Source organism: Lepidothrix coronata, unplaced genomic scaffold, assembly GCF_001604755.1.
Source record: "Lepidothrix coronata isolate B3197 unplaced genomic scaffold, Lepidothrix_coronata-1.0 Scaffold159, whole genome shotgun sequence".
In the NCBI taxonomy this organism is placed as follows: Eukaryota; Metazoa; Chordata; class Aves; order Passeriformes; family Pipridae; genus Lepidothrix; species Lepidothrix coronata.
The window spans coordinates 135,235-160,595 of record NW_016690339.1 but is presented as its reverse complement, the minus strand read 5'-3'; the positions used below and the strand labels follow the sequence as shown (position 1 = coordinate 160,595).

At 37.5% G+C, this 25,361-nt stretch overlaps 1 protein-coding gene across 4 annotated transcripts in view; it reads right to left on the bottom strand.

The window, feature by feature from the left end:
• Positions 1 to 1,002: 1,002 nt before the first annotated feature.
• The window catches only part of LRIG3 (leucine rich repeats and immunoglobulin like domains 3), a 42,245-nt gene continuing 17,886 nt past the window's right edge, over positions 1,003 to 25,361 (bottom strand). For 2 of the 4 annotated variants that reach the window (XM_017829194.1, XM_017829190.1), the window contains 16 exons: positions 23,040 to 23,174; positions 22,267 to 22,425; positions 20,903 to 21,046; positions 20,443 to 20,586; positions 19,881 to 20,024; positions 18,498 to 18,578; positions 17,762 to 17,833; positions 17,334 to 17,405; positions 14,619 to 14,782; positions 11,597 to 11,917; positions 10,774 to 11,055; positions 9,867 to 10,319; positions 9,505 to 9,663; positions 8,287 to 8,430; positions 7,925 to 8,200; positions 1,003 to 5,181 (listed from right to left, as the gene is read on the bottom strand). In XM_017829194.1, the coding sequence (XP_017684683.1) occupies positions 4,937 to 5,181; positions 7,925 to 8,200; positions 8,287 to 8,430; positions 9,505 to 9,663; positions 9,867 to 10,319; positions 10,774 to 11,055; positions 11,597 to 11,917; positions 14,619 to 14,782; positions 17,334 to 17,405; positions 17,762 to 17,833; positions 18,498 to 18,578; positions 19,881 to 20,024; positions 20,443 to 20,586; positions 20,903 to 21,046; positions 22,267 to 22,425; positions 23,040 to 23,174 (2,995 nt within the window). In that variant the 3' untranslated portion in view covers positions 1,003 to 4,936. Of the gene's footprint in view, positions 5,182 to 7,924; positions 8,201 to 8,286; positions 8,431 to 9,504; positions 9,664 to 9,866; positions 10,320 to 10,773; positions 11,056 to 11,596; positions 11,918 to 14,618; positions 14,783 to 17,333; positions 17,406 to 17,761; positions 17,834 to 18,497; positions 18,579 to 19,880; positions 20,025 to 20,442; positions 20,587 to 20,902; positions 21,047 to 22,266; positions 22,426 to 23,039; positions 23,175 to 25,024; positions 25,104 to 25,361 lie in introns of those variants that run through there. The other 2 variants (XM_017829193.1, XM_017829191.1) reach the window with 2 other exon arrangements.

The following is a 25,361-nucleotide window of genomic DNA, read 5'->3' as shown; positions in this document are numbered from 1 at the left end:
ATCAGGAAGAGTGTCAAAGGCAGTTTCTTTAACTGGATAGGAATGGATGTGGTTTTTCATCATTTAGCCATAAAAGAAGTTGAAGACTCACTGATCAAGAAGTTATTTCAAACGGCTCTATAATCAATACCTGGATTTTGATAATCCAGCAGCAGACCCAAATCATAAATCATAGCTTCTCCATGCACATCTACAAAGGAAGTCCTGAAAATAAGCAGGCTGCACATTGCTATGGCAAATGAGAGGGTATTATACCATTTCCAATGGCATATTCAAAATTCACAGGGCTTAAAATTAGTCACCATTCATTTCAGAACATAGTATATAGAGGTGCTCAGATTGCAAACTCCTGCACTACACTTGCTGGCGAACAGCCCACAGTCAACAGCCAAACTGAACAGGAATAATACAAAAGCTCTTGTTGAGGGCTGAGGAAGTGCTATCAGCTTAATCTAGAGTAATTTATGCTTCTGGTCTCTGTTGTGTGGGAAATAAAATTCTGAGCTCAAGTCACAAAGCCTAAATTTGTTTTACAAGCAGTAAAGTTAAATGCTACCAACTTCACTCCCAGGTCCTGCTGTCCCATGGCATTCTTGAGTCACATTGATCACACGCATTCTGACACAGTGGACCCCATGACTCTGGGAAACTATGCACTGCACCAGCAATATTTAGACTTGAACACAAACACAGAATAACAAAGGGATCTTGCTTCTTGCCTACAGAAAAGGACATTTTAGATGCAGTAAGGCGTAACTCTCCAGATGATGTGCTCTTTGGTGCACAGCTGCTTTTGGCATTTTAAAGCAGAGGATGAATGGAATTAAATATACAAAAAGCATTGTAAAGAGGACAAGAATGCATGTATTTGATTGTAAATATTTTATTTCTGCCTCCTCAATTACGAATTTACTGCACATTTGTACCAAAATCTTCCTAATGCTGTGGCTAGCCTGTCTTCCCACAATTCCCCTTCTAGTATCCAGCCTCTCCTTACTGCCTGCAACTGCACTATACTCTGTAAACCGAATCCATTTGTCCTAGCCTGACACCACAGTGATAGGACAAGCAGAGAAACTGGAAGCAGAATAGTGTAGGTTATCAAAGAAGGTCCCCTGAGGACATGGGAGCAGTACTGAGCTGAGAAAAAGAGCAGCCTGGGAAACAGGAGAGACCACATGTGCCTTTTGGTAAGTGATAGGGTGTGCACATATGTTATTTCAGTGGAACTACTGACCCCTAAATACTTTAGCACAAAAACCATGAGAAGCACCTTTTGCCACACATTAGTGAGCAAATATACTATTGCTTTTATTCACTGTTGTAAGTAACACTTCCCTGAAATATAATAAAGTAAGGTATCTAGTAAGTTCTTAATTGGAGTAAAATGGTTACATACAAGAACTGCATCTTGTTATACATTGGCTTCTTCCCTTCACTAAACAGGTTGAGGCTCTTTTCTCCCCTTATTTTCTTAATAAAATAATTACATAAGGCTGGTAAACTGACATCCAAGTAGTCAGTCACATTCTCTATGACAAAGCAATACACAAAGTGAGAAAAAAAGGCAAAAATCTGTAAGTGTAATTCTCTGAGATGTATCACATCTGCAACAAGAAGTCTTACAAGTAGCTAGTACAATTTCTACTTATATTTATATTCAAAAAGCAACACAATCCTCAATTACGGTCCTGGTCTGTAAGGCTGGCAGAACACAAATTTTTGCAACGCAAATCTACCTCTTAGTTTTAAGCTTCTTTGAAGCAGCTCAAGGAATAAGGCTTAAGTGTTCAAGAGATCCCTGAAACTGAAATGTTTGGTGACACTAATGAGTCCTCGGTTGGAGAAGTGGCAATATTCTCTGGCAGAAACTTTGGGCCTAGCTCTTTGCCATTTGTCACGATCCATTTACACTGAAGTAAAGAACTCTAAATTAAAGCATTTGGTGCTGAAATACTGTAGCACTCTGTAAGGTTTTGTCTTTGAAATAGTAACAGCCTCCAGTATGCAGGTATCCACAGTGTTATGCACACCATTTAGGTTACTGTTTTGAAATGCTTGCTCCAGAGAGATTCTGGTAAATGAGAAACTATATTTATCTAAAATTTTTAAAATTATTATTCAGGGCTTGCAGAAACTATATCTCAGCAGTTGCTTGCATGAGTTCAACAAGCGAAACATTCTGTTGTGTAAAGCATTAAGAGCATACTGCCTTTAAAGAACATTCTACAAGTTTTGAGTCCACGACAAGATTTCAATTGCTGCTGGTCATGAAACTGCAAAATGTCTGTCATTCAGCAACACTTGTTTCTCATTCTAAGACTCTGAGATGCAGTATAAGATTTTCTTACTGCTGGCTGCAACTTATTTTCCCATCACATCAACTTAAAATTTAGCTTTCAGCTGTGTAAACATCCAACTCCCGAACATCTGAATCTTCAGAGGGGAAAAAGAAAGGGGGGGGGGAAGAGAACGAAGGCAAGTGAACTTGCAAGCCTTTAAAACAGATGTTTGGTTACATCAGTGGCCTTAAAAGAACTATTAAGATATTGCAACTATTTAGACATTTACAGATTACCACTCTATTTAAGCACAATCCATTAATTAAACACAAAAACTGGCTGACAGAAAAGAGGACTTTGGAGCTTTCACTTCCATTTATGGGTACTTAAGGCATCAAATAAAAGTTTAAGTCATTTGTATGTTTAGGTTGCTAAATGAAATTTGATAGAAAGCCTTTAAAATTCATTGACCCTGAACATTTATTTAGGTACAGAGATCCAAGCCTTTGGAAGATTAGGATCTTTTCAAGGAAGATGAAAAAGTAATAAATGGCATTGCCATTTTTCTCAACCCTCCCCCACTACAGAAAATAAATTTAAGGCTTGTTTTTATGATGGAGTTATTAAGGATAAACATTAACTCTGGAATGAAAAATGTACTTACTGTTTATAACTTTGTTGCTTTTTAATATGTCAAAAAGGCAATGTTTGGTTACAAACACGAGCTTATTACAGCCCCCAGCTCTTCTCTCCCTAAAGAAGGGGTCAGTGGGGAGGGGGTTGAGGGGGAGCAAAACGAGAGCTATCGAGTGAATAAAATTTAAGATTTCTTGCCTTATTGACTTATAGCTTTTGTTTAACTCATGAAAAATTAATCTCTTTCAAATGTACTTAATTATAATCAAACACCCATATCAGTGTCTGTCAGCACATCAGCACATCTGGCAGCAATGAAGACAAATTAACAATAAGTCAAAAAATCTGGCAATATGATCAACTAAAGCACGCAAAATCCATTCTGTACACTTAGACCACCAGCGACCAAGGATGGATTAACTTCCTGTCTCTAATACTGGTGCCTAAAGTAAAGGGAAATTGCATTGCAATCTGGGTACCAGGTTTCTGGCTACAACTAAAAGCCCTTAACTCAGCTACACCAGGCAATGAAATCTTTGCTCGAGCTTTAGCCATGATGCCTGTGATGGCCTACTTTAACAGCTGCATTTAATTTAGTTTAAAAGAAGATATCTGGCAACCATGTAAGTTTGCACCTTCAAAGCAGGCAGATTTAAAAAGCCAGTCTCCTATAGTAACCACTTTAGAATCTCACTGTTCTAATTGAGTGATGACAACAAGATTCACAGATTTTTAAAATAGTAGGTATCCGTACACAGAAAACCAAAATAGAGTGTTTTCACTTAGTTTTAATTACTATGTTATAATAAGCAATCCTCTTTCTCCAACTTCTTAGAGTTGAAGATATTGTGTTCATTACTGCAAATATAATCCACCAAGAATTCACAATTGTTCAACTTGACTGAGCAATTAAATAAAGCACAGATCTCATTTATAACCAGAGAAAGGCAGCCAAGTAAGGAACAGAAGCACAAATTAAACCAAAGTAAACATTATCTTGTACTTGGATTACCTTCTCATGTTGGGCATGGAGTGGTCGTAGAAGCAAAAAAGGAGGGAGAAAGGGTATGGGAAAGCAAAGACTCAGGCATGCACTGCATATTTGGCAAACACTGAACACTAACCCGCTCAGAAAAGAGCAGTGTTACCAGGCAGATATACAATGCCTTTTTTCTTCTTCTACTGAATAGCTTGATATGAATTTGTGCCTCTACTGTGTATATCCTCCAACAAATGCAGGCACACTACAACACAGGCATGGAAAAACTGGCAGTACTACAGCCTTGTGTGCATGAAAATTGGGAGCGTGTGTGCACAGTGGAAATTCGCTAAGTGGAAAAGACTTGCATACTTATTTTGGTTGAAATAGCTTCAAGCCACTTTTCCAGCAGCCATGGCAGGACCACACCAACTCTTTGAAGATGAACATATTTTACACAGTAAATCTAAAGGTACAAGTTTAGGTCAAACAAAGGTGCAAACATGCATCAGAAAACACTGTCTAGAAACGTAATTCACACTGTTCATTCTTCATAAACTAATGTGGGTCAGAGACCACACAGCAGCAGATTTTATTAAAAGTAATGTGCAAATAAGATGCATGATACCTGCAAACAGCATGGAGTTTCCATTTGTAAAAAGGTACAAGTAACAGTAAAAAATTAGAATGCTTACTGCTCATTTCAATAAAATGAAGTCTGACATAGAAATACATGTGCTGTATTATTTACACCATTAATTTACAAAATATATTTGCATTAAAAAAAGCTATAAAATAATTACAAATATAGTATTTTTATAAGGAATGTTTTTTCAGTACAACAAACGAAGAGCACTTTGACAATTATGCTTTATTGGAATAAAAATACATTTTTTTCTTCAGAATTCATAGCATCATGTGGTTTCTTTCTTTCCTTCTTCTTTTCCTTAGTCTCTTTTTAAATAAAGTTTCATACTGAGGTAGTAGTATGTCAAAGTATTTCTTTGGTTCCAGAAATCAATAGCAAGTCCAAAAAGAGCTATGTATCCAAATCACAGGATTGGAAAGTAGAAGTCCTAAAGTTTTCAAATGACTGTTTGCAAGTATAAAAGCTATTTTCTCCTCTAGAATCTGTCCTTTCCTTTCCCTCTTCATCTGCCTCTGCATCAAAGTCCAGTGAGGCATGATGATTATTACGGGAGGTTTTCGGTTGGCAATTTGCTGGCTGCCTACAACTTGAAAAAGTGTCCAGCTGAGGCCTCCATAAAGGCTTTCCAAATGTTCCTGAAAGACAATAAAAGAGTGAGTACAGAAATACCGATGTTAACAGCTTTGTGCCTCACCAAGGGCTGCATGTTGGAATGCAAGCCAAAGATTGACAGAAAAAGTTCACCATAGTGAAATTTTACTTCACTGTTGTTTTACCCCTTAAAAGAAAACATCGATGTGATCACAAGCATAAAGCAAGACTCTGCCACCTGAGACATTAAAAACATTTCCAAAGCAATTGTATAGCCACCCACAACTTTCTTTCTTTTGTTTTCATGACTACTTCCATACCCATTTTAATATGGAGAGGGTGGTGAGGGAGGAGGTGGGAACACAGACCAAACTGCAAACACAAGACACTTTCCAATGCAAAGGTCACAGCAGTCTCCCTGTTTTGTTCTTCAGTGAACGAACGGCACATACCATCTGCCATGTAGTTCAGAAAAAATAAAACAGGTTTTTAAAAAAATTTAACTCCTGACCTGTATTGCGTTATGCAACATCATCCCACAGTGCAATCCAAATGCTAAAGAAGTCTTTTTCTGGCTAGCATGTCTCATTAATAATAAAAGTCCAGCTAGCCACATGCTCCATTCATAACTGATCATCTAGCCATTTGTGGGCAAAGAGAACCATTGTAACCCAATGAGAATTCAGCATTTCAGTTCAATCTATAAATAATTATCTGGATTTACTAGTCAGAAAATAATTAGCATCAACACCTCTGCAAGAAGGGCCTTCTCTTTTTTCATTGATACAGCTATTGCAAATCAGTGTCTGTAAGAGACACTCAAAGGACTTATTTTTAGAGGAAAACATGCCACAGGCTGATTTTGAAGAACTTGAGTTTTTATTAATAACTTAACACTGCTATCTTTAGGGGGCCCCTGGTGGTCTAGTGGTTAGGGTGCAGGACTCTCACCGCTGCGACCCGGGTTCGATTCCCAGCCCCCCGGGCAGATGGAGCTCGTCAGCCCTGTGTGGCAATCCATCTAAGAGAAGGTCACTCTAAACAAACCTACGTCCTGGGGACCTCACTGCCACTGTCCAAGCTTGCTCGGCCCTGGCAGATGAACCTCAGGATTAAAGGGTGGGCTCAGTTCAGCGCACGCTGTGTCTCACCTAAAAAATCCACTGCGCAGGCTCGAAGGGTTAATGACCTTTCCCAAATCTTCGCTCGCGAAGACTGGCCATTATTATTATTATTATTAACACTACTATCTTTAATAAATTTTGAACCCAAACCACCACACTTTTACTTTTGCTTAGGGGCTAGAACCAAGGGTTTCAAGTAAAACTGTCATCTGAGAAGTTACTAAAAATGGAATTGGACAAGATCCACATTTGCACCAATGATTTGTAGAGCAATTTTAACCTAATACAATATGAAAGGATGTTACTCACAACAGCAAAGCTACAAATGAGTCCTATCTTAAAAACCAAAATCCAAGCTATGAACTTCCTGATTCATGCATTGACAGTAAAGTTAATTCCAGTTGTCTTCTTCATTGTGATTGTATAAGCAAAAGGGGACTTGAATTTGAAGACAATGCTAAAAAAGGGGATTCACAACTAAGGACAAGAAATCTATCACAACTTCTTCCACAGCCACCACCTCCGAGATCTAGCCATAGGTTCTTTGAGGCAAGAGCGCTAATGATTAAAAAGCATCCAAGGCAGTGGTGATGCAACTTAAGCGGGGTAGTAGCCTAAGAGAACTGATGAAAAGAGTAGCTCTGTATAGATTTCTAGGGCAAAAAGAGGACTATGTGCCCTTGATATGACATTAACTCCAGGGTACACCAATGTACAGTTGAACTACTTCCTGCAGGAGCCCTATCCACACAGTCCCACCACAGTAATAGTGGCAGGCAGCCAGGGGGCTGGCCACATGTAGTCGCAGGGCCTCTGCCAGATGTCCTGGCATCTGCAACATTTTATAGTTCAAACATCTGGCTTTCGAAGGGGGAAAACTTCAGAGGTTGTGCCTCCCTCCCCACCCCCTGAGAACAAAGAGCCCAGTGATGCACATTCCCCCAGGTCCCCTTGCAGAGCCATCAGACCCAGGCCTTGATCAGCTAATGCTGACACACCAGCCCGGGAAACAATCCACGGTACCAGGGCTGTGCTTGGTGTAAAGATATCACAAGGATGAGAGCAGTATGTGGTTTTATATGCATTTTAAATCAACCAGCCCAATCAATATCCAAAACTTAAGAAGCTTCAAAGGTAAAGCTTTTCTCCTTCCCCCCATCTCTTCCTGCAATCTGGATTAAAATTGTAAACCCTGAACTAAACTTTGGGAACTCTTTTTGTCATACAAACCATGAGAAAAGGACAAAGGGGGGTAGAGAGAGCATTTTTACATAGTGCCTTACTTTGAAGGGTAAATAGTTCTGGCTCCCTATGTTACATGATACATACTCATACAAGTTCAAGTCTCCCCACCTGCCCTGAGCCCTCCTGAGACCTTGCATACCTTTTGCCTGTTATGTATCCTAACATTTACGGAAATTTGCCATCTATATTAAGACAGAAGATAAGAATCACATCACTGATGAGACTTTCATGTAAGTGTGAGCTATTAAGACATCCCAGTAACCAAAATATTCTCATCACACAGTTTTACTATAACCACTCCTCTGTTCCTCAGCTTAAAACATTTGGGAAAGAAAAAGCTGAGAAATCAGTTTTGCTTAGTGTTGTAAGGAGGAAGCAAGACAGCAAGCTCGAATAAAAAACAACAGCTAGAACATACCCATGAAAGTGCTGTTACTCGTAACAGATGAGGGTTCCAAACTTCTGTTTAAATCAAATGTGTCCAAGTTCAGACTTTTGCTTTTTAATCCAGTTCCTTCATTTTGAGTATAAATAGAATTAATCAATCTGCTACTTGCAGCCTGCATCCCGATAATGCCAACACACTGGTCAAAGGGATCATCCAGTGGAGGCAAGTATTGATAGCATTCCTTTTTCCTTAAATATCCAGACTCATAAGGATCCAAGCATGCTGTTCTTTGGTCAGGGCTGCAACCTAAAGAAAATGAAAAATTGTTTTCATACAGATTCATCATAACACAAGATTGAATTAGGACTAAAACTTCCCCCCTGCCAACTTACTTGCATTGTATGCTTCAAATGCATCAGAACTATATGTGTTTCCTTTTAAATACAAAGTCCCTGAAGTCCCCAGATAGTGGCATAGGAATGGATCTGCAACACCCTCCAAGTCTGTTTCACTGCTGTTATCTAGATGGCACATGCCTTAAAAATAAAATTGACATGTCAGTATAAAATCTTTTCTGAATCTTCGGCTTACAGTTTCTTAAGAACCCCATGTGTTCAACTGCATTTCATAGTGTATTTTAGAGCTTGATTAGGTTCAACCTAACCTTTTGATGAGAATTCTAATTCCAGCAAGTGTTCAATTAATTAGCTTAACAGAGAATGTGTCACACTTTGCTTCATGATACAACCCCTAAATAACAAAACAAAACCCATCACAGGGATCAAAGCCAGGGATGACTTCTAAAGCACTGGAAGCCAGGTTATGCTCTGTCTCACTGATACCTTTTGGAGCCCAGACTGTCAACACAAAAGTCCTGGGTGGAAGAATCTGAAGGAGTCACTGGCTGCTTGAACAGCTATAGAGATTTTCAGTTAAAATGTTCCTGAAGGTGTGGACATGGTCTGTGGTTCTTGACCCACAAAGAGGCTGCTCCTCTCACTACCCTACAATTGTAGCACTGCCTCACCACCACTTCATTGCCACCTGTTCCAACTCCTGATTGTATCTCAATCCCTACCTCTTCCCAGCAAAGTGCCTTTTCCTCCCTAATGCAGGTATGTTACACTAGATTTTCAGGTGCCAGATGTATAAATACCAAGTACTGCAGCATAAGGTAACTTGCAGTCACTTTAAATCTCTTGACTCTGACCCTAATGACTTTTCTAACTGGCAAGTTTAAAGAGTTTAACTAAAGTTACACTGGTATTATACGTATGCCCACATTCCATTAAAGGATCCTTTTCAACCTGTAAGAGCTGAAGACAAGCTGTTGCTTTGGACACTTCTTTTGGAAATGTGATCATCAGTTTAAATTTACCCTTGAGATTAGAGAAAAACTTCATAATTTAATAAAAGCCATAACGTTATTTGGATGAAAAGATCCGAGTTCCTGTTATTATCTTTTTGAAGCAATATTAAGCAATAAATTTCACATCCTCAAACTTCAGTAAAGATGCTTCTTTAGTGTTATTTCTACTAGTCAGAAAGACAATAGCAAAACTACAGCTACTCAAGCAACATAGAAAATCTGCTTAGCATTTTATACCTACCATTACTGTCTCTCTGCTGCAAGAAATACCCTCCCACAGAAGAAGTGAGGAACTGATGATGACTGCCATTTTCAGATGAGCCATATCCATCCTGCCTTTCAGCTAGTGTCCCCTGGGATGACAGGTAACTGGGAATGTCAGCAGGCAAATTTGTTTCATCTGTGGGGATGCAAAACACATACAAAAGCCATCAGCATACTTCAGTTTGTAGAAGTACTTATAAATTTGTCAGCAAAGCACTGAAAGTAACAACTAATTCACTCTTCTGAGTCAAAGCACTCAAATGTTCCTACAATAAAGTCTTTGCAAAGCAACCACAAACATTTTTTTTCCTTTCCAAGGCAAACCTTCAGTTTACACACCTGTATTTGTGATGCTGCAATCTTCATTCCTCCTTCTTGTGTGGTAGATGATGATTACCCACACCAAGGAAGTGCCCACCACACAGCAAACCACAGCTATGATCACAATGCCAACTGTGGCCCATCCATCATCATCAAGTGATGGGGCAACATTTTGAGGAGAATCACAAGTGGGAGTAGGAATTACATTAAGACGGATGTTGCCGCGTTCTGTCCCAAGCGTATTAGACATTTCACAGGTGTATTTTCCAGCATCTTCTACATCTGTATCCACAATAATTAGTAACTGATTGCCTGCAGCAAAGAAATGTCTTTCTGTTACCACGAGAGGGCTGTCATCCTTAGTCCAGTTCAGTCGGGGTGGAGGACTACCACCAGCAATACACTGCAAGACTGCAGTTTCCCCTTTTGTTACAGTTCGATCCATCAAAGGCCGCAAAAATGATGGTGTTTCTGAAAAGAAAGCACAAACCTTATATCCCAAATGACCTTGCAAAAATGAGAACATGTCCCTTTCCTTCAGAGCTCAAGAGAAAAAGCTAAATTAAATACATCAGTAAGGCCTAATGAAGCTTACTCTGATTCTCAGAAAAAACTCAAGGACTCTGACTTTAGAGCCTACAATTTACTTGCCAACTGATCAGACCTAAATGCTTGGTTACCACAGAAGGTAAAAAGGCCAAATCATACATGCTTAAGGCTGCAGAGAACTAGAATAAAAATGGTTAACAAAATGTAACAAAATCAAAAGTTAAACAAAATCTACTGTCTCTGAATGCAAATAGAAGCCCCTTTGCCCTACTCCCCCCCCGGCATATGAGCTGTGAAGACACTGAGAAACATAACCAACTTTTATTATTTTGCATCACAATAGTGATTACGCTATTAAGGATTGCCAATATCTTACCCAGTACTGTTAATGTTGCATTAGCTGAAATGCTTCCAGCAGTGTTTTGAGCTGTACAGCTATAAACACCTGTGTCCTCAATCTTTACATCAACAATAAAGAATACATCGTCTTCAGGCATGACATGCATGCGCCTCTTGCGCGCTGCAGGAAAATCTGTTCCACCATCTTTCTGCCAAGCAATCTGTGGGACAGGATGCCCAACTGCAGCACATTCCAAACGTGCCATTGCTCCAGCTCGAATGGTTAAGTCCATGGGGATCTTTGTAAATGAAGGCAGCACTAAAGAAAAGTTAGTGATACCAAAATGAATACACGAAACATACGTTTTCTTTTTTGCACAACATTTTCTTAACACCCTTTGTTGGCCTAAAAATGCCAGAGAAGCACACAACCTAAATTTATCAGTATCCAGCAGAGAGAAATGGAGGGAACTGTGAAGTATGTGAGACGCCCTAGATCCAAATCTCATTTCTGCAAACAGCCTCCTACATGACCTTTCCACAGTACCTTGAAACAAAGCATACACTTACCTCCTGTGAAGACAGGATTAATGTTTTTTCCATCTTGTAAGATAGATTTTGTCTATCTATAAGATTTACTATGAATCTTGTTACTTGTTTTTTCCTATACTATGCTTCAACACAATGGGACCAGATGTAAAGCTGAATGGTCTGATCTTAGATGTATTTTAAGAAATAATCTCAGCATATTAAGGGATCTCTTAAAAGATACAGATGATGAGAATGGAAAAACTGTGTTTACATATCTTGATTAAAATCATTCTACTTTTAAGGCCACAAGCAAAAAGTAACATACTTACTGTTTACTGTAAGTTTGGCTTTCACAGAGTAAGATGAACCAAAGTGATTTGAAATAACACACTGGTATTTCCCTTCATTACTGAACTCAACATTGCGCAGTCGAAGAATGGTAGTGTACTCCATCACTTCACCGCCCTGTGCCCGGAGGTGTGCATAATTCTCCATTTCAGCATCTTGCAGTAATTCATTGTCTTTTTTCCATGCAAAAGTCATTGGGGAATCACTGCTGCTGGCTGCCGAACACACAAAACTCAAATTGGAGCCTTTGATTGCTGACTGGGTTTCTGGCTGTACGGTGATCTGTGGTTTAGGAAAATCATCTGCACAGAAGGGAGAAAAAGTAACACAGGGCAAGAGAAAAAAAAAAAACAAAGGTGAGGCCTGAGGACTCTTTTCAGAAAGAGTTTGTAAGCCTTGTTTTATAGGTTTGAGAGAGGAGTCAGATAACTGTTTATAAAATGGATACACAATGCTTTAGTTTTAAACTTCACTAGCCTTAGCACATTAAAGATGCCATATTTTATGAGTTTATTGTTCCAAGTCATCTCTTGTTGAAAAAAAAGCACATTTAAAATCAGACTACGTGTATAGTTTGTTTAATAGCAGCCCTAAAGATGGAAGAACTAGCCCCTGACATCCATAAGAACTATTCCGAACATCAGTCAAGAAGCCTACCCTTCATATTTACAACACCTGAGGCTGCTGTGGGTTTTTCTTTATTGAAAGCACAGTTCTTCTGCCGTCAGAAACTGTAAGTTATAGTCAAGGGTTTTACCCAAACCCATAAACAAAAAATTGTGTACAAAAGCCAGTATTTCAGTGATCTGTGGCTGTTTGGTCCAAAAAGGATAAAGATCCCTTAAGCAGGACAGCACACAAGAACTTCAAGACATTAATTTCTGGAGGTCTCTTTACCATTGAAAAGTTACCTTCAAAGTGACATGCTGTGAGTTTACAGAATTTATTGCCTTCTGAATTATTTATTCAATTGTATGTACACTGCCTGTATAAAAGGAGTGGGCAATTAGATGCCTGGTCTCCCAAAAGCAAAAGCCTTAGCATATTCCCCATTTTCAAGATGTCTCCAATCTCCTGAAAAACTTCACAGGAACTGCAGGAAAAGGCCTGTGCCCCAAATACTCCTCCCTGCACAAGAGTCCATTTTTATCTAGCCCCTTGTCTCCTTACATCTCATTTGTCTGGGAATCACATATCAAGGTCAAAGTGTTATTTCTTAAAAGAACTTTCACGCTGTGTGTTAAAAAAGAAAATAAGATGTGCAGATAGCCTAGCCTTGAGCTGCCTGCAAAAGACACACGGGTTTGAAGCTGTGCTCCAGTGACAGGGCAACGCGAATCTGGGACTCTAAGCAAGGACCTTAAGAATCTCCAAGGCCATTTGTTTTTCATGCCTCATACCCATGCCTTAAGTCCTCCATGACAAACTATACAATTTGAAAATTAAGTTGATACTTTCACTGACTTTGCACAGAGATAACTTAAGTAAAGCACTGTAAATACTTAAATTAGCCTTGTGAGAGGACAGGAGAATATATTTCAATCTTAATTATTTGACAGGAAGGGGGGGATAAAAAGGTCACTCAAATAAGCATACAGTACAGAATATAGAAGAACACACCAGGATAATACAGGTACTGTGTTTTGTCAGAAAAGAACTATTTGAATGTGTATTTGGATGAATGTATCACAGAGACACACATTTATACCCACATTTTAATTTCACACAGGAGTCAATACACTTCTCTTAAAAATTCTATAAAAGCAAAAGCAGTCATTGTAAACTCGTAAGGCAAGGTGTGTACACCCGAATGTCTAGTGATGGCACACTTTAAAGATTTAAGTGAATCACTTATTTGATTGTATTAAGAGATTTTAGTTACTTCTGCATGACAATTACGTTAAGTATTAAATATAACAACTATTAGTACATTCCCTTTTGCTAATACATCTTAAAGTGTTTGAAATGAGTTAATTAAAAATGGCATTCACCAGCTAAAAGAAAGGTCACAATTTGTTAAAGCCCCTGGTTTAACAAATGAAAGTTATATATTTAAATTCCCAATTTAATTTTTTTACAGAATGAGTTTCTCATAAATAAGGATGTATACTTCATATATACTCCTTTAACCACCAAGTAATCTGTAATTTTCTGCACTGTCAACTTCTCCTTTTCAGCAGTAGCCAGCACCTACTCATTATTTATTAAATATCTGACTGCTAATAGAAAGAGAGAAAACAACATTTTTGTATACTATTTTATACTCCGTACCTGCTTTCCCACTGAAAAAAGGATATGAGCAGCAACAGTAAAAATTAAGTAGTTATATTTGTTATGAGAGGAAAATTATTGAGAAGATAGTTACTGTTTTGTCTACGAAGAATACAAAGTTTGAATCCTTTTTAGTAAAAAAAAAATGTATTCAACAAAAATACATGAAATCCAGTTAGTTTTTAATTTCCTAATATTTTTGCAGTTCCCACTTTATGTATCAGAGTACCTAAACACACATCTTTACTCTGAATGCTTAGCTTCACTTTGCTTTAAGTAGAGAACACAACATACAGGTGAATAATGAATGCTACTAAACACACATAGAAAACTTTCATTTTTAAGGCAGATACTATCACCTCAAATTCTCAAGTAAAAATATTTTACTAGTATTTACTATATGGTAAACTGAAATACAAAATATCAACAGTGTAAATGGAGGCATACACATATACCACCACAAACTATTGAGCTTTCCCTTGTACATTATGCTACGTACTATGTAAGCAAGCTGTACATAAAATAAAAGCCAAAAGACTGTCACTCCCCAACTTGTACAAAGCTACAAGTTTTGAGCATCTACATCACAGTTTGGGAACAGAAAAAAATGTTAATAAATATCAAATCCTCTCCATTTTATTATAGAAATCAAAACATATCGAAGAAACTACAACAAAAACTAAGCACACAGCAAAATGTTTCTATGGAATGAGAAATAGAGGCTATACTTACCACAGACAAACCCATCCAGGCTGACAGCAAAAATACTTCTCCCTTTTAGCAGCTGAGGATGGGCACAACTGGCATTTACAAAGCTCTGGAAGCTGTTCTCTGACATCCACTGTGGTAGCCATTTTAACTGGCAGTCACACAAGAGACTTGATGTGTTGAAGTGCCTGAGAGAAAGCAGTTACACTCAAAGCCGGTTTGTTTGTTTTTTCTATTTGTATTACACATCTATATGAGCACACATTAGTAACAAAATAAATTTTGAGGCTAAACACATGTATCACAAGAGAAAAGACAGCAATATTGTTCAGCTCAGGTGTAGTGACACTATTGTCATGACTCCTACATTCTACAAAACAGACACGTTATCCTGAACTCCCAGCTTCTGCTACAAATATGAGTACAGGCAAACAGGCATATTTGTGCTGTATCAGGTACAAAAGTACAGTCAGCAGTATGACACATGGAATGGGCATGCAGGAGAACAGTGCAGAAGGCAGGCACTCTGGAAGCCAACATCTGAGACAGCTTCATTCTCTCATTTCCCTTTCAGTCAGAATTTATCTTGGCGAAGATATTTAAAAAGGGGAGTGGGGAGACAAAGAATAGTAACTTGTTGAAATAACTTGTGCAGAACTTACCTAACCTGTGGGAATATCTACACTCACACAGTGAAAAAATAAAAAAGCAAAGAAATATTCTGGTAAGCATCTAGAATCAGGAGTTCAAGCAGGAAGAGTTCTCGTTTTTGGCTGAAAACTCAAAATCACCCTTAAAAAAACATATTAAAAAACCACATTCAGTAGTAAAATACCTCTCTTCAAATCTCACCTGTTCTTGAAAGAAAAGCAAAAATAATTTATGGATCCAGGGAGATATACAGCTTTAAAGATAAATGAAGAATAGTAATTCTTGATTTTTTTTTTCTTGAAGAAAAGGAAGGGTGTCTCTGTGCTCTTTTTCACATTAGCACTGCATAAAAACCTAGGGATGCCAGCTCACCAGTTTACATTGAGATGAAACAAGTCATCTTTCACTTAAGTTTTAGAATCATTCTTGTTATTTTTATGAGCAGACAAACCACAATTTTTTTGCTATCCTGATGAAGTAGGTAGGTATCTGTCATGTTATTTTCCTCCAGGGCCTCAGAATAAAACTATCAGATATGAAGTTATACTAAATAATCTCACTTGTGGGAAACTACTTTCTACCATCTGTCTGTATCTTCCTCAGACATAATGTCTACCAGGTGTTTCAAGAAAAGTACAGGAAAAACAACACCAACAACTCTTCAATAGTTATTTCATTGAAGTTGTTTACAGTCTAGTACCTTACAGCATCTTACACCTCCTGGAGCAGTGTTAGCCTGTCTTTCCATCACATTTGACCACTCTTCAAATCATCTGTATCAATTCCTAACTGTCAGCACTGTGCTCCCAGTTCTCCTGTGCCAAACTAGCAACTGCCTTGAAGCTGGTTGAGCGAGTTCAGCAAACTAATCAAGCAATACAACCAGGTCCAACTCAAGGAAGAGGAAAGGCAGAAAAACCCTGGCTACGGGTAGAACCATGGCTTCTGTTTTCTAGAGCAGCTACAGCACAATATGGGTAACATTCAACTGAATTTCAAATGAACCAAATATTGTCTAGATACAAGAAAAAAAATATTTTACAGTGTGAACAATCATACACTGGAACAACATGTGACATGGTGGAGTGCCCAGGACTGGAGGCTTTCAAGACACAACTGGACATGGATCTAGATAACCTCATCTAGCTGCCCTTTTCAAGGAAAGGTAGGACCAGATGACCCTTTTAGGTATCTTCCAACCTGGGCTGTTCTCTGAGTCTATGAAATATGCAAGGTTCCTTGCTACTTTCTCTATGGCAGTCAACATGGAGTAATTCTGTAAGATGAACAGAGAGCCAGCTCCCAATGATACTCGATAGGAGTCTGGAGAACACAAATGAAAAGCTCCAGATGAGCTTCAAGCAGTTTCTACTCATGAGAGCAGCATCTTTTTGTTATTCTTTAGTTTGCTGACAGATTATCTACACAGCAGATCAGGGCAACAGGTTTGACTAGAGAATGCTGATAATAATAGAGGAGACACAAGATATACATGCAAGAGGAAGAATTAGCTGCACTTAAAACACAGGGAGCAGTGACAATGTTGTTCCATATCGATCAATAGAAAAAAATGGTAAGAGGACAAAAAGAAAATCCTCACTAGAAGAATACATTTTTCCCAGTGACCACTTCACAACTTCTCTGAAGATCTGTCCCTTTGCTACTATAGGACAGAAGGACCCAATTACAAGCACTGACAACCAGGTCTTTACAAAAGAATTGCAGCACTGTATTTCACTGGTCCAGTAAGCTTTAGCTCAATGATAGCACTGCTGATCTTATAGCATATTACATAAAAGTCTTCCTTATTTAAAACCCATCAGAGATCAGTCAATTTAAAATAAGGACTTTTTATAGACACCAAATGTAGCAGAAAACAAATGCCTCTTATCCCACACTCTCTCACTTAAATACACCCATCATATAAAAAATAAAAGAACCCAAAACACTGACAAACTTTTTATGTGACTTCAGGTAGATTACAGCACAACTTTATCAGTGCATTAAGTGACATCTTACAAGGCTTTTATTTATATATTTATATATATATATATTTAATAGAGGTGATGCCTTTTGATAGAAACTTACAATTCTTTGAGTTTCTTCATTTGTGAAAATGCATTTCCTTGAACTGACATAATTGCATTGTTACTTAGATCTCTAGGAAAACAAAAGAAAAATAACATTAGAGGAAAGTAGTAATTTATTAAACTGAATATATTTAAGACTCAAGGAATAGATTGCTATTCTAGTGATGTACAAAGGATCCTCAAGCTTTAAAGTGAATGAGACACAGTTAAGGAGTTTTATAGCACACTTAATGCTTTTTGCATTAATTCCAAAATACTCAGCATAACTCCAAAACTGAAGAACCTTCTAAAGATCACAGTAGCAACCATGGTAATTGTATTTCATCCAAAGTCACAAGTAAAGCTTGTTAGTCCCATTTTTATTTCAATTAGTATCAAAATTATTTTTTTCCAATTTTGGGTTAAATGTCAATTTCTACTACTTACAAGTGTTCAAGTGCATCCAAACCAGAAAATGCTTTCTTTGTAATGGATCTAATCCTGTTTCCTTGGAGCATCCTAAAAAATTTAAGCACATAATGCAAAGAAGATGAAATTAAAGCAAGATTATTTTTGAGCTGAATAATTGTGGGTTTGGCATTTGTTTCCACACCGTGACTAATATTCACTATTAAGCCATCTCCAATGCAGCAAAATCTCTCAAATCTAAAAGATATTAATTTATTTACCTTGAATAAATATCTATATTTTACCATAATTTTAGAAGACATTTAAGGTGTACAGTTAAGTGACATGCATTATTCTAAATATATACATATAAACATCTTTTTATTTCATAGATCTGCATCTGAAAATCTCAATGAAATGAAGCCACTTCCATTGGATGCTGCATTACTTTATCAAATACTATCTCTGTCACTATGCCTTTGTCATAGGATATATTTATTATTTTGTATTATGGGAAAGTCTCATTCTTTGATAAATATTTCCAGTAGTAATAATAATTAAAATATCTCAGATTAGTTTGACTTGGAAAATCGGAAGTTTCGTTTATAGAAAAGGAACATCTTATATAGAATAAAATGGTAAGGGAGAAAAAAAAATCATCTCAGCTATGGAAAACATAACATCATTAAGTGTTGGGCTTGTACCCTGAAACACACACAAGCTAAGCTAATTTTTTTAAGGAATGATGATATACAAATATCGTAGCAATACTCACAGCTTCCTAAGTTTATCTAGGCCAGAGAAAGCACCATTCATATCTTCAATAGTCCAGGATATTTCATTGTTTTTCAGATCCCTGTTTAAGAGGGATGGGGAAATCAAACCACAAAAGCTATTAAAAAGAACAAGGTACATAATTCTTTGACAGCACATTTTATTAAAAAAAAAAATTCTAAAATAGCTTTCTGGTAGGTTGTTTTTTTGTTTAGTCATTTTTTGTGTTTTTTAAGAGAAACTTTTCCTGACTAACTATTTCAATTTTTACTGAGAGACTGATTCTTAGTACTTTTCCGACTGATAGTTAAAAAGATCACAAACTCAAAAGTTTTCAGAATCATTAGCAAACAAACCCACATTCCCCTCCAAGGCTATTCAGATACCGGACTATTATAAGAGAAGGAACATCACAGGAAGGGAAGGGATCATGCCCAAAACACATTCATGTCTTTTTAAGTTCATAGTATTAACACCCAGAGAATACCCAGAGAATCATTTCTACATCCCAAAACATCCACAACATTCAGTTATCTATGAAGGATAAAGAGATTGGAGATTTGTGTACAGAGTGGTGTGTCAGCAAAGAATCAACAGGGTAGGACTAGAGGAGAAAAAAAAAATCTGGGAGGAAAAGCCTAACAATTCCTAGACAACTCAAAATTCTCTGACTTCCTCTCTTTATGATCTACAACTCCCTGTATTCTTAAAAAAACATAGCATACATCCCTTCAAAATGCATCTGTGCTAGACCCCCAAAGTATCAGTATGTGAGCAAACCCCTGGAAGTAAAGTGTTAGCATCCTTTTAAAAACCTAGAGGGAAAGGCAATCATTTTGCTCATCTGGCCAACAGATGGGTCAATTGTACGCAATGGGACAATTTTAACAAAGTAGAATATATTTAGATTAGTTTACTTTGTTCTCCCCCTTCCTTTAAGAAATGCTATTTCAAAACATGCTCAAATGCTTAGAGCAATTGTCCAGTCAAGATAAGCATCAGCATCCATAGTAATACACAGCTTTTGTCTTCTTATTTGTACTATGAGGGAAAATGTTGATTTATTTAAGACAAAACTATGATTCAGATCCCTAGAGCTGTGGGTAGCAGTGCTGCTCACTGCCTTCAAATGGAGACAGGTCTTTCCCATAATAATGCTACTGACAATTCATACAATAATTACCACAATCCATTGTGCACAGCCACAAAAGACGAACTCCTCCCTTTCCCAACTGAAAATAAATCCTACTGTAAGAGAACCATACGCTGATAAGGGGAAGGTAACAAAAGGTTCTTGTATATTTCACAGGGAAAAGAACTAACTATAAATGCTGAGGGTTTTTCTTAAGGTTTTTAACCTTACAAATTGAGTTTGTCAACTTACAAAATCTGTAGACTGGAAAGTCCCCTGAAGGCACAATCAGCAATGTAATTTACTTTGTTGTTTCCAATGTACAGTCCAACCAGCACGCTTAAACCAATGAAGCTTGAATCATCTAACCTTGCTAATTGATTGAATGTCAAATCTCTGGAAATTTAAGGGGGAAAAAAAGCATTTTAATGTTCAACTGCAGTGCTTATTTAACTCAGATCAACCCAGGTGAATTTTTGGGAGGAGCACATCTTTTCCCCTTACAGTTATCACAAAACTACTACACCATTTTTGACCACACCACTTGTGCATTGTCTCAAACAATTCACAAATTACTGCAGAATGAATTTCTTTCATTTGAAAGTGACTGTTACAGCTTTCGTACAACTCCCACAGTGAAATAAAGCAGTCACAGATGACTACAACTTCTTTCAACAAAATATAACTCTCTCATACAGAAAAGTTGTTGTCACCTTGGAAACTCTGTTATGAAAAATTCACAGATCAGTAGTAAGAAGCTCATGCTTTGACATGTACCCGGCTTTCAAAACTGGAATAGAATAAAGCTACTCACAGCTCACTGAGTTTTTGGCAAAATTCCCAGGCATCAGGACTGATCCTGCTGATGGCATTTTGACTGAGATGGAGTTGCTGCAGCATCAGCAAGCCATAAAGCCAGCCTTTGGTTACCTCTGTTAAGTTGTTATGGTCCAGCTGCCTACAAACACACACAAACAGACAAAAGACATAAGGTTCAGAAACTCAGCAGCGGGCATGCTTTGCCACAGGTCCACATCTGACTTCACGACACTGGCTAGATAGTTGCAGCCTCTATTTACATCTAAAATTGTATACATGCATTCAGAATGTGCTGCCCTACACACTGACTACTGACTGCTTGCTATTTTTCAAACCACACCACAACAATTTAATTCAAAGAAATCTCTAAATTTTACCAGGAAATTCTATTAATTTTGTGTAATTCTACTTAATATGTTATCAGCAGAACCTCCCAGCAGAAGTTTGATACTTACAAGACTTCCATGTTCGTCAATCCCCAGAAAGCACCATCCATGAGCCTCGTAACTCCATTTCTCTGCAGCTTTAATGATTTCAAAGCTGGAAGTCCTTGGAAAGTAAGCCCATCTATTTTTTTAATTTTGTTGCGATTCAGCTCCCTGCATCAATAAAATTTACAGTTACAGCACAGTAATTTTACCTGCAAGCCAAGAACCTTTCTTCCCTCTCTGGAAAACAACCTTATTTAAAAGCTTTTCTTGCACATAAAACACAGACAAGAAGTAATAAAGATCAAAAATTTTATTGTAATCCATTATGTTTAACCATGCTAATACTGTTCTGCCTTTTTGATACTGAGGACAAGTACTTGGTAGTTCCTTGATTTTCAGACTTCAAGAATCCCTGTAGACCTAGAATGTCACAAATTTAAAAGTGAAAGCAAGTTCCTGGTGTTTATCCCGCAGCAGAGCTGTTAAGGTTAGCTTGTAATTGCAACCAATAATCCGTCAGAAAGAAAAACTTAACAATTTAGTTGTGATAACTAGGCAAAAATTAATGTCACCGGTGACCCCTCTCTTTCTTAATCCGGAGCCAAGCACTCATTATACATTTCTTCCTCCTTCTCCACAACTAGTTACACAAAAACACCTTCCCTCTTTCTCAAACGGACTTGGCACTCACCCTTCTGCCACTACACAGCCTTTGCAGTGTTCTTATGACCTTGCACTTTCAAGGTTAACCTAAGAGAATTTATAATTTTTAACTCTTGACTATCTGACATGGGAATTAATTATCCAGTATTTGTGAAGTGTAGCCCATCCTCTTGTCCATTTCCTGGACACTTTGTAAGTTTTTATTTAAAAAAATTCCCCAGTCTCTTTCATATTAAGTAACTTTATTAAATAACTTCATTATTTATTTGATAAAACATTTATAGACAGCGTTGTATCAATGAAGCTGAAGGTCTATTTACTCAAGCATATTGCTTATAGTCATACCTTCTGAAAGCAAGTGAATTTCCTTCATTTCACCATGAAAGAACAGAAGTAAATGACTGCTGCAGTGAACTATAAAAGTTTACTTCACTTACTATTTTCCCCATGCTTTTTTACAGGAATATCGCTATTACCCCTTCTCCAGCCTTTTGGGTTTTTTTTCTTTTAATAGGCAAACAATTTTAAACACAAAGACTACTCACATCTCACCAACATATAAGACTAGTTTTGTTCACTACAGTGCTGCAGTTACAAAGGGTTGTAGTAATATATTTTTTGTATCTGTCTCACTCTGCCTCTGGTTAAATTAAAGGCTAAAGTTCAAGCACTGCCAGTGCTTTGGAAAACCTGAAAACAATTAGTCAATTGCAGTTTGCACTTACAGGTGCTGCAGATGGGAGAGTTTAAACATCTTCTGAGGGATTGCTGAAATTTTGTTCCTGTTCAGTTTCAATACTTGAAGTGTGGTAGACAAGTTATCAAAGGTACCAGGCTCCATGGAGGTTATTCGATTATTGTTAAGATATCTGTTGAAATAATGCCTAGAAGTTATTTAATTATTACAGTTATTTATTAAATTCTTAATACCAAGTAGTGAGACACAAAGCTCTTGCAGTGCTTACTCATTTATAAATGGAATTTTGTTTATCATATTAATTAGAGCTCGACAGCTTATTCTATAGTCAAATACTATTTCACCACCACCCCTGCTCTAGTCTGCAGGAGTGTGATAATAGAGGAAGATAATATGTTGCAATACCATTACTTTATTCTCATTCAGTATAGCTCCGGCATTGCATTATTCCTAAGAAAGATTCACAAAGTCTATCAAACTTCATGTAACTTCAAACTAGCCTAGCCATGGGGAACTTAAATTCATTTTGTTACATAACTATTTCTCTCAAGATACATCTATTTGTTTCATCTCAGGATAATGGCCTTTGCTTTTTTTATGAACAAAAACATCTTACTGTAACAACTCACATATTCAAGATAGCAGCTGCTATTAAGCTGAACAGGTGAAAATAGCAATATTTAATGTCTGTCTAATTAAAAGATTTGAGTACCTTAACAAACAGCTGCCAATCTAAGTTTTCAAACAAGTTTTTTGAAAGTAACCTGAAAGAAAAATGAAATAATACTAAGTTTCACTTACAGATACTTGAGCTGTAATGATGGAAATGATGACGTTTTTAGTTCTGATATGTTGTTGTTGCTCAAGTCCAAAGTTTCTAGTCTCTGAAATGGCTTCAGATGTTCAGACAAAACATTAGCAATCTTGTTACTGGTCCTGAAATTTAAGGGCAGTACGTAAAAGACTGTCATTTCCAGAGAAAACACATGTTAACTACACAACCCTGACAAGAGCTAGTTCTTAATTCCCCTACTTGAAAATAATTTCTCGTTATATAAAGCTAATAAACTATGTTCTCTATACATAACACTAATTTTTAGCCATCTAAAATCACAAATTGGAATACTCTAAGTGTTCATTAATATTTCTTAAAATATAATCCCAGTAAACGACAAAAAAAATGCAATATAATCCAATGACTACAATTCATTGCTTTTAAAACAAGATGCAAAATCCTATAATCATCTGTTTCTGAACAGTAGAAATACCTGGTATTTGCATGGAACAGTACGTCACAGTACTGTAATGAAATTAGAGTTGTTTTCTATTTTAAGCGAATTAATAGGAGCTAGACATAGTGCTTCGGGTTTCTTGAAAACTCCCTTGGCATGAAAGTCAAGGCTGAATTTTCAGAAAAAAAGCAGAGCTAGAACAGAAAAGATGGATGACAGTGCACCCCTTCTGAAAAACATTCTGTAATTGTGTAATTAGATCTAGTATTTCATCCTATAGATTTTTCTAGCGAATTGGCAAAGAACAAGATTTCTACTTATTAGAGCTCATTACAGGGGTTACGGACTTCATGTCTGGTCAAACTTCCGCTAAGCATCACATCCAATTCAACAACAAGAAGGCTGCAACTGTTTAAAGATATGGGTATCCTAGTCTGCTATAAGGAACACCCCTTCTTTCACTTCCACTGGCATGTACTTTTTCCAGTGATCATACTTCCGGTTCATACCCAGCAATCTATCAGTTTTTCCATCTCAGCTGCAGGTACAGAATCATACATGCATATCAGCAACGTTAACAGGGTTATTTTGGGGGAGCTAACAGTACATAGGTGAAGGCAGACCACGACCAATTAAACAAACGTTACCTGAAATGACCCTTGTTACACTGGGAAGTTCAAGTCAGTTTAGCTGTGGTATATCCTGTACCTTGTATGATGAACTATCGAAATTTCGGAGCTTCCCCAGCTTCTAGAGATTGTATGCAAAAGCACTTTCAGTAAAACTATCAACAAGAATGTTGATTCTGGGAGATGTTTGCCTTTGTTAGAAATACTTGCTCTGGATCAAATAGTAAGCCACACATTAGGATAGCATGGACAACCCTCACATATTCAAAGGGTGTGGGGGGACTACTGCTCAAGACAAAAAATTCTTAACTCAGAAACTGAACCAGAAGTTAGATTAATGGGCCCTCTGACCACATGTGGGAACGGGTAAGTGATCTTGCAGCCCCTCCAATGCTGAGCTTGTATCATGTTTCATTCCTCAGGCTGTCTGCAGAGGTACACTGCATTTTTTTAACTCTTAGCTGAAAGTATTTATAACAAATGGAAACAAATTACTTTAATAAAAAACAACAAACACCACCACCATGTGTCAGTTCCACTGGCCAAATAAGACTGTGAGTTAGATAACAGGTCACAGAGCCTTGCCTTTATGCATTAGTTTGTTTATAAGGTAATTACTATCAAGGTATTAAAACTGCCAATTACTTGAGTGACGAATAAAATTTTCCTTGCAGTAAAAGTGTGCTCCAGCAGAAGCCAGCAATTTCCTGAACTGCACGCCTCCTAAATTGCAGTGTGAAAGTGTTCAGTTATAAGACGGCTTGCACAGTGCTGTCTTTGTGTCAGCACTGCTCCATAAAACAGAAATTCCTCACAACTGGCAGGATAATAGCTCCTGTATTACAAAGTTTAGTTGGACCTAATGGAACCGAATAAAACTCATACACAAACTTCAGATTAGCACTTACAATAACTGGCAAATTACCTGACACAGACCAGGTTACACGAAAAACAATCCTTTGTTTCAGGGAACATTTTTCTTTATCGGAGATGGTAAGGCCATACTGTGGAAAGAAAAGCAACTTCTTTTGTTCACTGAAACTGCACTACACATCGAAGTCCTAGTCCATCTTAAAACAAAAACAAACCAGCCCTCACTGCACCTTCCTGCTTACTCATATTTGTAGAAGTTACTCAATTCCAAAATAGCTCAATGGTTCACTCCCTATTGCTCCAATAGCCTCGTCCAGCTTCTCTTCAAAAATATTTAAGTGTGATCATTCACACATGGAAGGAGGTTATTCAGCACTGAAGACATCCAA